Source organism: Chiloscyllium plagiosum, unplaced genomic scaffold (genome assembly GCF_037043375.1).
Source record: "Chiloscyllium plagiosum isolate Xiang-an unplaced genomic scaffold, Cpla_swu_hap1 HiC_scaffold_7, whole genome shotgun sequence".
Lineage (NCBI taxonomy): Eukaryota > Metazoa > Chordata > Chondrichthyes > Orectolobiformes > Hemiscylliidae > Chiloscyllium > Chiloscyllium plagiosum.
In genome coordinates this window covers 47,610,453-47,624,433 of record NW_028270145.1, presented here as the reverse complement: position 1 = coordinate 47,624,433, position 13,981 = coordinate 47,610,453, and the positions used below count along the sequence as shown (strand labels likewise).

Sequence of the window (13,981 nt, the reverse complement as noted above, 5' to 3'; positions counted from 1 at the left end):
ACAGCATATGCTGTTTGAATTGTAGGGCAGGAACCCTCACTTCTCAACCAATTGAAGCATAAGAACCTCATTTTCAGCAGACTTATCTAATGTACCATGACGGCTCTGGTTGAAGAATGGGCTGCACTGTTCTTAACTCAGCCTCAATCACGAGCTTTTGTAACAAAGTTATCATCCAAGCTTCTCGAGGGAAAATCTGTGGGCATGGAGGATTCTGTTGAGACTCGTTGCAACTTTATAGAGCATTGGTTAGGCACAGATGAAATACCGTGTGTAGTTCTGGTCGCCACACTAATCAGAATGATGCGATTGCACTGGAGAAGGTGCAGGGAAGATTCATGAGGATGGTGCCTAGGATGAAAGCTTCATGAGAAGAGACTGGACAAGCTGGATTTGTTTTCCTTGGACCAGAGGAGGCTGAGAGGTGAAGTGATTGATGTGTACAAACTTTGAGAGGCACAGATAGGGTGGATCATGAGAGTTGTTTCTCTATGGCAGACATGTCTAAAACCAGGGTGAATACCTTTTTAGGTGAGGAGTAAGTGATGTAGAGGGGTTCGAAGGAAAACATTATTCACTCAGAGGCTGGCAGAAACATGAAATTTGCTGCCTGAGGGGATGGTGGATGCAGGTACTTTTGCAATTTTTAAGAAGCTTCGGGATGAGCATTTAAAATGCAGGTCGTAATAGGACCAAGTGTAGGTAAATGGGATTCGTGTGGTTTTGTGTTTGTTGGCCAGCATAGATATGGTGGGCCGAAAGGCCTGCTTCCATGCTGTTTAACTCTATGATTCTGAGGACGGCCATGGGATGCTTCCACATGGTCATCTGACATTGTGCAAATGCAGTAGAAGATTGTAAGTGTTGTATGATTACTGATACCTTACTTCCCCTCCTTCAACTCGCATATCACCCAAGAAATGCATAGAAGAGCATGTTAGTGAATACTTACAATTCAAAGTTAAAGGAAAACAGCTCCTTTTGCAGTCCATGGGATCTTGGATTGCCTTTGTGAATTGAGCCCCACAGGTGCCGCTTTTAAGCTTGCCTATGATAATTTCTGCCTCACAGAAATAACTATAATCAATCTGAAATGACCACTGACATGGTCAAAATTGCTTGCGACCAGTACTTGTATCCCACATGGCATGCATCTCACATACAAGGTGCTATGATTACAGTTGACTTCAAGCTCTGCAGTGCAAGTGCCTGGTTAATCCAATTACCTCTTGAATGGATTCACTTTGCTTACAAGTAAAGCCAGTGTGCTCAGATAGAATAAAACACTTACTCCGCTCAGCTGGATGTGGTCATAGCCATTTTCTAATACTATTGTGGATTTATAATCGACGTGAGCATGCAAGGCAATACAGGTTGTTCTTGGCACAGTGGCATCCTCGACCAATTGGCCCCTTCAAACCGCCATGTTCCTTTCTTCCTTGGGCCCTGAACAAGCCCATCAGTACACAACCTGCATACGTTCTCAGACACCTCTTTCTTTAAAACTTCACCTTCTAACATTATCCACTGAGGTCTGACCCTAAAGTTTAGTCATGCCAATGATTGGCAGGGGCACAGTGCAGCACAATCTCAGATTTATAGTGACCATGTCCCCCCCGCCACAGCAACCACCATCAATACCCCTTCACAATTATTGTCCCCTCTGCATCTCAGCATATTGCCTGAAATCCCCAGAACATATTTTTCCAACTTCCGTGCCTCAGCAGTAGCCCCTAATAATCCCCTTCGATTTTCATCGACGTGACCCCTATGACAAATCATAGCCTGTCCAACATTTCTCCTGAGCTGTGAGAAGGCTTTACATACATTGATCGGCATGCCAACAGGTTAACCTCTGGCTTCAGAAGGGCTATGCACTGAAAAAGAGACAGCATTGCTCTGACCAAAATAGACGGACAGCCCTGACTGATGAGTGACAAGGTCTCTGACTGATCTGTGAATTTTCCAATTCTGAATGACGGGACAAACAATGAAAGGCAAGGCAAAGTAGAAATGATGAGTTCATCCAAGTGGGTGCAAAGTGAGTGAGTGCTGAGATAGCAAGTGAGGGATCCTGATATGCATGCTGGTTTAATTCATGAAATTCATGAAAAATTAATAATTTTGGAATTAAAATCTGAAATCTTTCCAAGAATAGATTATTTTGCCCCTTGAGCCTGCTTGGTCATGGCTTATTTTCCATTTCAACATAATTTTCCCATGCTATCCATATCACTAATTTCTCCAAATCTATCACCTTGAATATATTCAATGTTTGAGTCTCCAGACTCAAACAGAATGCTCTGGGGTATAGCATTTCAAATATTCATCACTGTTTGAATAAAGAAATTCCTCTTTACTTCAGTCCTAAATGTTCTAACTTTTATTCTAATACTGTGTGTCCCAGATCTAGACTTCCTCGCCAGTGAAACATCCCTGTACATACTCTTATCAAGTCCTTTAAGAGTTTTGTATGCTTCAATGAGATCACCACTTATACTTAGAAACTTTGGAGAATTAAAGCTCAGTTTTCTCAATCTTTCCTCATAAGACAATCCAGCTATTCTAGAGATTAATTTGATGAGCTTACTGCATTCCTTATACGGACACTACATCCTTCCTAGTTAAGGAGACCACAGCAGTACAGAATACTTCAGGTGCAGTCTCACCAAGGCCCTATATAATTGCAATGACTTTTTTTACTCAAGTACTCTTGCAAAAAAGGCCAATTTAGGAAATCTTAGGACTGGTGACAAAAAGCTTGATTAAAGAGAAAGGTCTTAAAAAGAGAGAGTAAGAAAGGCAGTTATTCGGTGAGGGAACCCCAGAGCTCAAGGCTAAAAGTTACATCTGCTTGCATCTTTCACCACCCTTACTCCCCTAGCCCTTTTGGACATACATCCTACCGTATTAATCCAGAGAAACCTTTGCCCCCATATTACTTATAAGTGCACTTTCAAGCAGCCAACTACCTGATTTTTGACCCTTCCATAATACTCCCAAAGGTGTCAACTTGCTCAACTAGTCTTTGATATCCTTGTTCACAGTTAGATCTCCAGTCTCTTCAAATATGGCCATTTCCACGAATATGTTCTCCATCTTCGCTCTCTCAAGCTGATGACTAGTGGTGTTCCACAGGGGTCAATGTTGGGATCACAGCCAGTCACAATATACATAAAAATCTGAACAAAGGAACTGAAGGCATCGTTGCTAAGTTTGAAGATGACATAAAGATAGGTGAAGGAACGGATAGCATTGAGGAGGCGGGGAGGCTACAGAAGGACATGGACAGACTAGGCATGTGGGCAAAGAAGTGACACATGAAATACAATGTGAGAACGCCTGAGGATGTGCATGTCGATGGGAAGAAGAGATGTAGACTATTTTCCAAATGGATACAAGCTTTGAAAATCTCAAGCACAAAGGGACTTCGGAAAACTCTTTCAGGGTCCTCTTAAGATTAACATTCAGGTTCAGTTGACAGTTAGGAATACAAATACAATATTAGCATTCATTTCAAGAGGTTAGAATACAAGAGCAGGATTGTACCACTTAGGCTGTATAAGGCACTGGTCAGAAACGAAATCAGAGATTGCTGAAGAACTGAAACATTAACTTGGTTTTGTCTCCACATGCTGAGTTTTTCTAACAATTTCTGATTTTGTTTCTGATTTCCAGCATCCACAGTTCTTTGTTTTTTTTTGTGTAGGAATTAGGTTTTATTTTCACATGTACTCAAGTACAGGGATCCAGGAGCACAAATGAAAAATGTACAAAGTCACCACTCCTGGCACTATCTTAGGCACAAGGTACCTAAGTACAAGATCTTAGATGCAAGTACAAAAATAAAAAAAAGTTAAAAGTACAACATTATAGTTCTTCTCAGTATAAAGTAGTAAATAAAGAAATAAAGTTAAGTTGAAAATTACAGTCCTCCTTTAACTATGGGCCTGTAGTCGCTCCACACTGGGCTTTCCCCTCAAGGGCCTCTACTCCCCACGAGGGCTCAATCTCTCCCATGCTAGGCTCAACCTCCTCCAGCACTGGGAGATCCATGCACCAATCGCCACCCAGGCTCACATGTTGCACCCACCTTCCCCGCAGACTTCTAGACTCCTGCTCTAGTGCCTCTGTTCAGGCACTAGTCAGATTGCATTTGGAATACTGGGAGCAGTCTGGGCCTTGTAGATAAGGAAGACCTTGGAGGCAGTCCAGAGGAAGCTCACAAGAATTATCCCAGGGATGAAGGGCTTGTCACATTATGAGTGGTTGAAGACTCAGGTGTTCAATAGATTAGATTACTTACAGTGTGGAAACAGGCCCTTCGGCCCAACAAGTCCACACCGACCCGCCGAAGCGCAACCCACCCATACCCCTACATTTACCCCTTACCTAACACTACGGGCAATTTAGCATGGCCAATTCACCTGACCTGCACATCTTTGGACTGTGGGAGGAAACCGGAGCACCCGGAGGAAACCCACGCAGACACGGGGAGAACGTGCAAACTCCACACAGTCAGTCGCCTGAGTTTAGAAGGATGCAGGGGGGGATTGGACTGAAATTTGCAGAATACTGAGACGCTTGATTTGAGAGGATGTCAACAAGTTGTTGGGAGAGATTAAGACTAGAATGCATAGCCTCAGAGTGAAGGGACAACTCTTTAGAAATAAGATGAGGAAGAATTTCTTCAGCAACACAGAGTGGCGAATCTGCAGAACTAATTGTCACAGAAGGCTGTGGAGACAAAGTTTATTCAGTATATTTAGGATAGGGATAGATAGGTTCTTGACTACCAAGGGGATCAAAAGGTCTGGATAAAAGGCAGGAGAATGGGGTTGAGAAACATAACAGCCATGATCAAATGGCAGAGCAGACTCCAATGGGCCAAATGGCCTAATTCTGTTCCTAGATGGTATAGTTTTAAATATCTTTCATAAAACTTATCTTTTTTGACCAACATGTGGTCACCTCCAAAATATCCTTCGGTGAAAGTTCATGATAAATTAGCATAATTTGGAATATTGGGTCCTAAAGTGGATAGAACCATATCTACCTTCAAGTTTGATTTGTACTTCTATATTGTGTTAAGGAGGAGAAAACTTTGTTTTAGTGTTATTTCAGATTTTGTGAACTGAATGCAGTGATGGACTAGTTGAAGTTTATTTACATGTATTTAAATGAAGCTTTAAAAATTCTCAAAATGAGTAACTTCTGCTTTAGAAGAGAAGAACAAAACAGAACAAAAATGGCCAACATCCAAGTGCCATATGACACAGGAAGACAGAGATAGAACCTATTTTCCTTTTAGAAGGTGAGAATTATCTAGAAGATTAGAGAGTCTGCAGAGAAAAGTGGTCAGTCAGAGAGGAAAAGCCTTTTAACATCAGCAGTACAGTCTCTAAAACAATCAGAAGAAGGGAAGTCCTGAATGGCTTACATGTTAGTAACAGGAAATCTCCAAAAAAAACAGAAGGCTTAACATTATCAAAGAGAAGACATCCTACAAGAGAGTGTTGAATGTACAAGTTGAGAGAACATATGCTAGGGACTAAGTGAGTTGTGTTCGTAGTTTGTTTAAGTTTCTTATGAAGAGTTGTTAAGTAAAGAAGATAACATCGAGTGAATATGCAAGTATGCTGGAAACTGACCAGTACAGCTCTGACCATTGAATAAAAGAACTTCAAAAGTACAGAGTAACCCATTTCTGAGATTAGAGCATATTTAAGGTTGTTTTGATGCTAAACGTGTTGAATCTCAATTTCTGACATTTGTATTAAGGCTGTTTCTTATGTAATGCAAGGTAGACTTTTTTTTATTTTGTGTAATAAACTTTTATGCTCTTTTCTTAAATGTACATTAGCAGTCTCTTGCAACAGTAAAACTTTTAGTCTAAAAAGCTAGGGATACTCACTCTGGGATGTCTGATTTAAGCAGCATTATTAGTTGGGATATTATGTTGTATGTTCATTTTAAATGTAAACAGCTATGAAAAACAATGAAAGCAGTTTCTAAATTAACAGCATTTTTATAAACATAATTTACTTTGTATTTGAAGCACCTTTAATGTTGCTGAGACATGACAACAAAGCAAAAATCCAATTCTTTTAAACTTTCTTGGAAAAGGTATTTCTCATGTGATCTTCAACACAAAATGTTAACAATTCAAAAGGATAATGATTATACTTTTGACATGTTATCTTAATATCATGGAAACAGTTGGTTTTCTTTTTAAGCTGTTTGGATCGAATTAACAATCCTAGTTCACTGTAACTTCACAAGTTATCATTGCCACAAATTTTAATTTTTACCTTTGTTTCCGAAGTTGCATATCTTCCATAAGTCCTTGAATATGTTCTATATTGTCTTTATTTTCAATGGAAACATCTTTTCCAAATGTCCATGGAGCCTGGGATGTCATTTGGTCTAAAAGACCTTGACCTTTTTCCTGTAAATTCTGTAAAGCAGTATCTATAAAACAAAAATTATTGAAGATCAATTTTCATTTATTTTATTTATTTTTAAAATTTTTTTTCACTGTTCTGCACCTCTTATTTCTTGATTGTCTCTCTTTTTCTCGCTCCCCACTCTCTCATCACTTTTTTCCTCTCCTCTTCCTCTTTTGCTCCCCTTCTCCCCTGTTTTCCATTTACCTCTGCTTCACCCATCCCCCAGATTTTGTCTCACAGCACTGGCTTCAGCCTTGGTCATTCAAGGCTCCTAATCTCCCTATAATCTCTCTATGCACTGTCATTATCACCTCTTTATTGCTACCTTTGCTTCTGGAGCCATGACTCACCTTCTCCCAGCCTAGTATAAATACCTCCCTATTTCTCCCCCATTGTTTAGCTTTGACAAAGGGTCAGTTAGACTCAAATCGTCAGCTCTTTTCTCTCCTTATAGATGCTGCCAGACCTGCTGAGATTTTCCAGCATTTTCTCTTTTGGTTGAAGATCAGTTTCCCTGCCATTATTGCAATGCAGTACAAGAATCAACTGGAAGGTAAAAGCAATAAGCTCTGACTCTATAGCAGAACTCTCATTTCAGAGTAAATAATAGTGTAAAATGGGCACCATAAAATCAGCAGCTCATTAAGACATCATGTTGGATTTTCCTTTTCATTTACTTCCATGTAGAAGAACATTGGGTGGATTGTATAATGGGTAACTAAATGGGTTGCCCATTTTATGCCATAAGTTAAAACGATTCCCAAGGATTATGCATAAATTGGAATGATAAATGGAATTTAATGTTTATTATTGCAGTTCACAAAAGTGGACAACTGGCTGCAATTTTCTAGCTAAACATTTATTCAAACAGGATCCCTCATATCCAGTTGTGGCACAAACTCTATTATAGACACTATTCCACCTGTTTCATTGTCAGTCTGATCTCAGTTCTGGTATCTTAACTGACCCCAAACAAAACTTCTGATCCTCATTTAAACAACGTCGCATTTAACTCCTCTCACTTTCTTCGGATTAAAGGTGTGGCCATGGGTGCTGCCTGGGCCCTAGCTACTCCTGTCTCTTGTGGGGTTCATGGAACATTTCCTTTTCCAATCCCACTCTGGCCCCCACCCACAACTCTTTCTCTATGCATCAATGATATCTTCAATGCTTCCAATTTCACCTGTTCCATCTCTGATTCCTCCCTTCTCTTCCTTGACTTCTTTGTTTTCATTTCTGTGGAGAGGCTGGCCACTAATAACCACTATAAACCCACCAACTCCCACAGTTATCTTGACTATACATCCTTACACAACATAAACCACAACAACGCGACGGTCGGAGGAGGAGCGTCTTATCTTCCGACTGGGAACCCTCCAACCACAGGGGATGAACTTGGACTTCACCAGTTTCTTCATCCCCCCTCCCCCCACCTTGTCTCAGCCGAATCCCTCCAGCCCGGCACCGCCTTCCTGACCTGCAGTCTTCTTCTTGACCTCTCCGCCTCCACCCTACTCCGACCTATCACCCTCACCTTGACCTCTTTCCACCTATCACATTTCCAACGCCCCTCCTCCAAGTCCCTCCTCCCTACCTTTTATCTTCTCCTGCTGAACACTCTCTGCTCATTCCTGAAGAAGGGCATGTGCCCGAAACGTCGAATCTTCTGTTCCCTAGATGCTGCCTGACCTGCTGTGCTGTTCCAGCAATAAAGTTTCAGCTATACATCCTTACACCCTGCTTCCTGAAAAGTTGCAATTCCATTCTCCCAGTTTTCCATCTACATGCATCTGTTCTGATGATGCAAACTTCTGCAGGGGAGAAAAGCAGGATGCTGGAAGGAACACAGCAAGCCATGCAGCATCAGGAGGTGGAGAAGTCAGCTTTTGAGGTGTAACCGTTCTTCAGTCCTGAAGAACGGTTACACCCGAAACGTTGATGTCTCCACCTCCTGCCTGTTTTTCTGCCTTGGATTCCAGCATCTACACTTTTTTGTCTTTAGCTTCTGCAGGGGAGCCTCAGATATGTCCACCTTTTTCCTCAACCAAGCATTCCCCACCACTGTGGTTGGCAGGACTCTCCGGCATGTCTATCCCATTCCCCACACTTCTGCCCTCACCCCTACTCTTCTCTCCCACAATATTGATAGGGTACCCCAGTCCTCACTTTCCGCTCTACTAGCATCTGCACCAAAGGATGAAAGCTGCCATTTCCATCACCTCCAGCAGGATGCCAAGAGCAAACATATATTCTTCTCTTCCCTTTCATCAGCCTTCTGCAGAAACCATTTCTTCCAGAGACCTTGGTTCATCCCTCCTCCACTTCCAACACCACCCCACACCCCCGCAGCATCTTCCCATGTAACATCTGCCTCTTTACATCATCCCTGCTCACTATCCAAGGCCCCAAAAATACCTTCCAGGTGAAGCAACAATTTACTTACACTTCACCCTGACTACTGTATTTGTTGCTCACAACGTGGTCTCCTCTACATTGAGGAGACGAAATACAGACTGAGCAACCACTTTGCGGAGTATCCATGTTCTGTCTGCAACAATGACCCTGAGCTTGCTGTTGCCTTCTCTTCAACAGACTACCATGTATCCATGCCAATACTTTTGTCTCAGGCTTACTACAGTGCTCCAGCAAGGCTTATATATAAGCAAGCTAGAAGAACAGCATCTTATTTTTTGCTTTGGCACCCTCCAACTTTCGGGACTCAGTATCAAGTTCAAAAATTTTAGAGGAAAGTGTTCAGGGTTCTATGCCTTTTACCCAGCCCCACACTCCAGGCCCTTCCATTACATGGATGCTTTCAGCACAGCCAGCAGATTTTCAACTACTTTTGGTCCCCATTATCAGATTTACTTTCTCCCAAGCTTACCATTATCCATCTCTGGCACAGGTAGCATGATGACTCAGTGGTTAGCTCTGCTGCCTCATAGGGCCAGAGATCTGGGTTCAATTCCATCCTCGGGCAACTGTCTATGTGGAGTTTGCACATTCCCCCCATCTGTGTGTGGGTTTCCTCCCACAGTCCAAAGATGTGCAGGTTAGCTTGATTGGTTATGTTAAATTGCCTGTCATGTTTAGGGATGTGCAGACGAGGTGTATTAGCTATGGGAAATGCAGGGTTACAGGGATAGGTTAAGGGGGTGGTTTGGGTAGGATGCTGTTTGGAGAGTTGGTGTGGAGTCAATAGGCTGAATAGTTTACTTTCACACTGTCAGGGATTCTATATCTCTTTTTCTGCATAACTGTCTTTCTCTCTCTCTCTCTCTCTCTGAGATCCATCTCCACCTATCCACTTACTCCTCCCTCCCCCCCTTGTCTTCAGCATACTTTCCTAGCTATCGGTTCTGAAGAAGGGTCACTGCACCCTGAATGTTAATTCTACTTTCTCTTTACAGATGCTGTCAGATCTGCAAATTTCTCCAGCAATTTCTGTTTCTGCTCCTGATTACTTAACCTCTCAGTCACAAAGACTCCCATTCTCATTTGCATAACAAGGACTACTCCATCATGCCTTAACCATCTGTTGCTGCTGAAACTCTCATTCAACTTGATCATTTCAAATCAAATTACTCCAACATTCAGCTGACCAGTTTCCATTCTTCAACACATCCAAAATTCTATTATCCATATCCTATCTCATATCTAGATCACCTCACATATTTCCACTGTCCACATTACCCTTTAATGCCACCTGAGGTTCAACATCTCAAAATAAAGGCATCAACTTCACATTTATATCCTTCCATAGCATGTCCATTTTCTTAACCACCTTTTCTGAATAATGTAGCTGCTCTGGCTTATTATGCTTCCACCTCTCCCTTTCACCTACCCTTGGCAGCCACACTTTCAGCCAACTAGACCCCTTTTCTAAACTTCACTGTCTCTCTAATTCCCTTCTTCAACACACAACTGATAAGCCTTTCTTCACTCCTTCAGAGATGTTCATCTTTGTTTCATTATCCATGCCTTGCTTCCACATGTGTTCACAGTAGGGAGTGGGGAACTGAAATAGCAAACAGAGCTGTTAATGGCTAAAAGTCAGAGAGAAATCATTTATGTGAGATTCATCAAAGACTCCTGTTACCCTTCCTCATATCCCTGAATTCCAAATCTCTTCTCCCTAATGCTCCCAGACTCTTGCAACCACATTTGAATCTTTGGATTCCAATATAAAATGTAATGAGAATTTTGGTTACTTCACTCTTGAATGGAAACTTTAAAAATCACTAATGCATTACAAAAATTCCCCATTTCATTGAATATAATATACAAATAGGTTTCCTTATAAATTATTCTGAATCATACAATATTGACATATCTAAAATGCAAAATATTGTTTAAAACCCTTTGTTCAATTTACAGTGGTGGATATATCTTCATATATGTTAAAACTGTAACATAACCAAAAAAAACACGCAAATTTCCTTCATAATTTAAATAAAGCCCTACAATTTTAATTTAAATATCAATGTGACTGAATAAGTGGGGATAGCTGGAATTCAAGTACTAATCCTGTATGATGACTTCTTCATAATCTTTTCAATTAATTCGTATCACCTACTCAGCATTAACCACAAAAGATGGAAGGAATAAACTAAAATAATTATTTTGTACTAACGTTCTATCAAAAAATGGTTTAAAAATTGTTTCATAAAAAGATTTTCAGTGTTATGTTTATGCAGATAGAATGTTGAGTTTACCAATATAAATTACAAATGTAAATTTAAATGTAGGAGAAAGTGAGGACTGCAGATCCTGGAGATCAGAGCTGAAAATGTGTTGCTGGAAAAGCGCAGCAGGTCAGGCAGCATCCAAGGAGCAGGAGAATTGAAGTTTCAGGCATGAGCCCTTCTTCAGTACTTTCTGAAGAAGGGCTCATGCCCGAAACGTCAATTCTCCTGCTTCTTAAATTTAAATGTAGCTTGGTGTGAGACACATGAATATCACTTCAGTTAAGAATTTGCTCAATCTCAACTTCAAACACTTTAATACTTGGTATCCACCTCTTGCCATTCCTCACTTGCCTCTTACTTTCCTAACTATTTACTTTCATGTAAAAATGTGATTTTCAAAAACTAAACCATGTTCCATATATATTTTCATTAATGGAACATATTTAAAGTTTATAAAAGCATCTTCGGGTGTGGATAATATTGTCCTCCTGAAATTCCAGTTACAGCTCCTAACAATCTTTATTTTTACTCATATCATTACTTTATTACCTTGATTATTGTAAACACAAAACCAAAGAGGGTTCAGCAGACTCCTCTCACAATTTAATGCTGCCATGATCAATGCTGGTCTGCTGGACGTTCATATCATCATTCATTTACATGCACAATAATACATGTTTCTCCCACTTACCAACACTCTTTAGCTTCTCTTCTAGAAGTTTCAATGTTTGTTGAATGGCAGTTCCATCAGCTGGTGCCACATCCGCACAAAGCATCCCAAGCAATCCATCCAGCTGCTGGGACAACTGTGAAAGATCCATTCACAAGATTCAACTTTTCAAGTCTGCACAAATATATAGTATTAATTGTTCACAATTTCTATTAATTTGAATTTTAAAATAAATGGTTCAATATTTGAAAAAGAATTATTGAAGTAAAATGGATTGTAACAACTAAAGAAATTCTTATGGATTATCTTTACAGACCAAATGTTGTAATAGTAACAATACTGCTACATGGGCATTTCAGGAATACAAGCCTGGCGACTTTGCAGTAGCAAGTGAAGAGTCAGATGTGGCAACAATCACAGACACCATGAATTCAAAGTTCATGTAACAGTAACTTGAGTGAACGAACACTCTTCCACTAGTTTCTTTTGGAGTTAAGTGACATGGTGTTGGAAATGCTTGGATGCTTCCTTTTATGATTCTGCAAATGTTGTTGGATTCTCCAACATGAAATCTTCCAATCATTAGTACTTTATATACAGTTATGTAAAATACAAGCACTAGTGTTTCAAATAGCGTTGAAGTGGTTTTATCATATGACCACCCTTTTCTAATTAACAACTTGTTATATAGAACATTTAAGGTAATAAAATGCACCAAAGCACTTCATAGAAGCATTATAAGACAAAATACGATACTTAGCAATATTAAGTCAGATAACCAAAGGCTGGGAGAGGAAGAGATAGGTTTTAAGGAATGAATTAAGGAGGCAAGAGAAACAATGAGGTGGAGAGAAGAACTCCAGAGTTTATGGCACTGACCACTGAAGGCACAACCAATACTAGAGAAATTAAAATTAAAGATGCAAAAGAGAGCAAAACTGGATGAGCACAGATAGCTTAGAGATTGAGCAGGAAAGGATGTTTAGTTGGTCAATTTTCTTTTAGAATTAGGGTTGAGGAAACTAGGGAAGAAAACAAGTTGAGGGTTATGTCAGGGTGAAACCTTAGATGTAGTTTGGGCTGATTAGCTAGTGGAAAGGAGGGATGTGGCAGAGACAGCTGGGCAGTTTGTCTGAATTTTAGTGACACGTATGAGTTCTTGGCACTTGTTGGAAGTGAGGGTGGGGGAAACTGGGAAGAGAAGTTTAACATGACAGCTTACTGTATTTTAAAAAAAGCAGGCTTATCTTTGCATCCAGGATATTCCTGGAAAAAGGTGATAGTGGAGCCCCAACAGAGGTTCACATGGTCTAGCCACAACTGAATGGTTAATTCAGCTATCCACAAAATCCTTTCAAGTTTTTGTTTCTTGGATTTAAAGAATTGAAGATGAGGGCTATATAAAGGAGAATTACCCAGGTAAGAGAGAATGTGGTATGATAGCTCGCTTACCTATCCAGAGAAAGGGAAATTTATGTATTTCATTTAAAGCTTATATTTTCCTTTGTTCAAACTCAGACAAGTACACTTCTGCTACAAGTATAATTGTTCAGCTGTGTCCTTGATGTTACTATATAGCAATATGACATTTCTATTACATCGCAGTTAACCTGCTGCTTTTTGTCCATTTGTGTTTAGTAAACAACATCATATTTATTAGAATTAATCATACTTCTTTCAATGATAAATCAAGAGATCAAAAAACACTTACTTAACAGTTTCTGAAATGTGAAAGCTGGTTTTATTAAAAAATAACTTACATCCTGAGCAATACCATGGAATTCAAGGGCTGTCTGCAGCACATTTTGTCTGAATTCTAGTTGGCTGGCCTGGCGATAGCAAACATCACTAAGTTGCTGTTGAAGGGCTTTTAATTCAAGCAAATCCTCCTCATCTCCGGCATTCAACAGTGCTGCAATCTGCTGGTTAAGTTCCACATATACCGCAAACCATTCCTGCAAATAAGGCAAGAAATAAAAGTACAATAAGAAACATAGATCCTAAATTCAGAAATTCTCTTCATTCTGAACCACAATCATTTAATATAATATACTATAGGTATTGGCTATGCATAGTCCAAAGATAGAAATGTTGCATAAATTCAAGTTTGATATCACAGTAAAGCAAATTCAGGTGGCCTGCAGAATTACATACCTTTAGCTGATGATTCATAA

At 40.1% G+C, this 13,981-nt stretch overlaps 1 protein-coding gene across 3 annotated transcripts in view; it reads right to left on the bottom strand.

Annotated features, from left to right (window-relative positions):
• Positions 1–13,981, bottom strand: part of sestd1 (SEC14 and spectrin domains 1) — a 130,971-nt gene that overhangs the window by 17,401 nt on the left and 99,589 nt on the right. For all 3 annotated transcript variants that reach the window (XM_043693502.2, XM_043693496.2, XM_043693500.2), the window contains 3 exons: positions 13,568–13,762; positions 11,829–11,943; positions 6,312–6,471 (listed from right to left, as the gene is read on the bottom strand). In XM_043693502.2, coding sequence (XP_043549437.1) covers positions 6,312–6,471; positions 11,829–11,943; positions 13,568–13,762 — 470 coding nt within the window. The remainder of the gene's footprint in view (positions 1–6,311; positions 6,472–11,828; positions 11,944–13,567; positions 13,763–13,981) is intronic.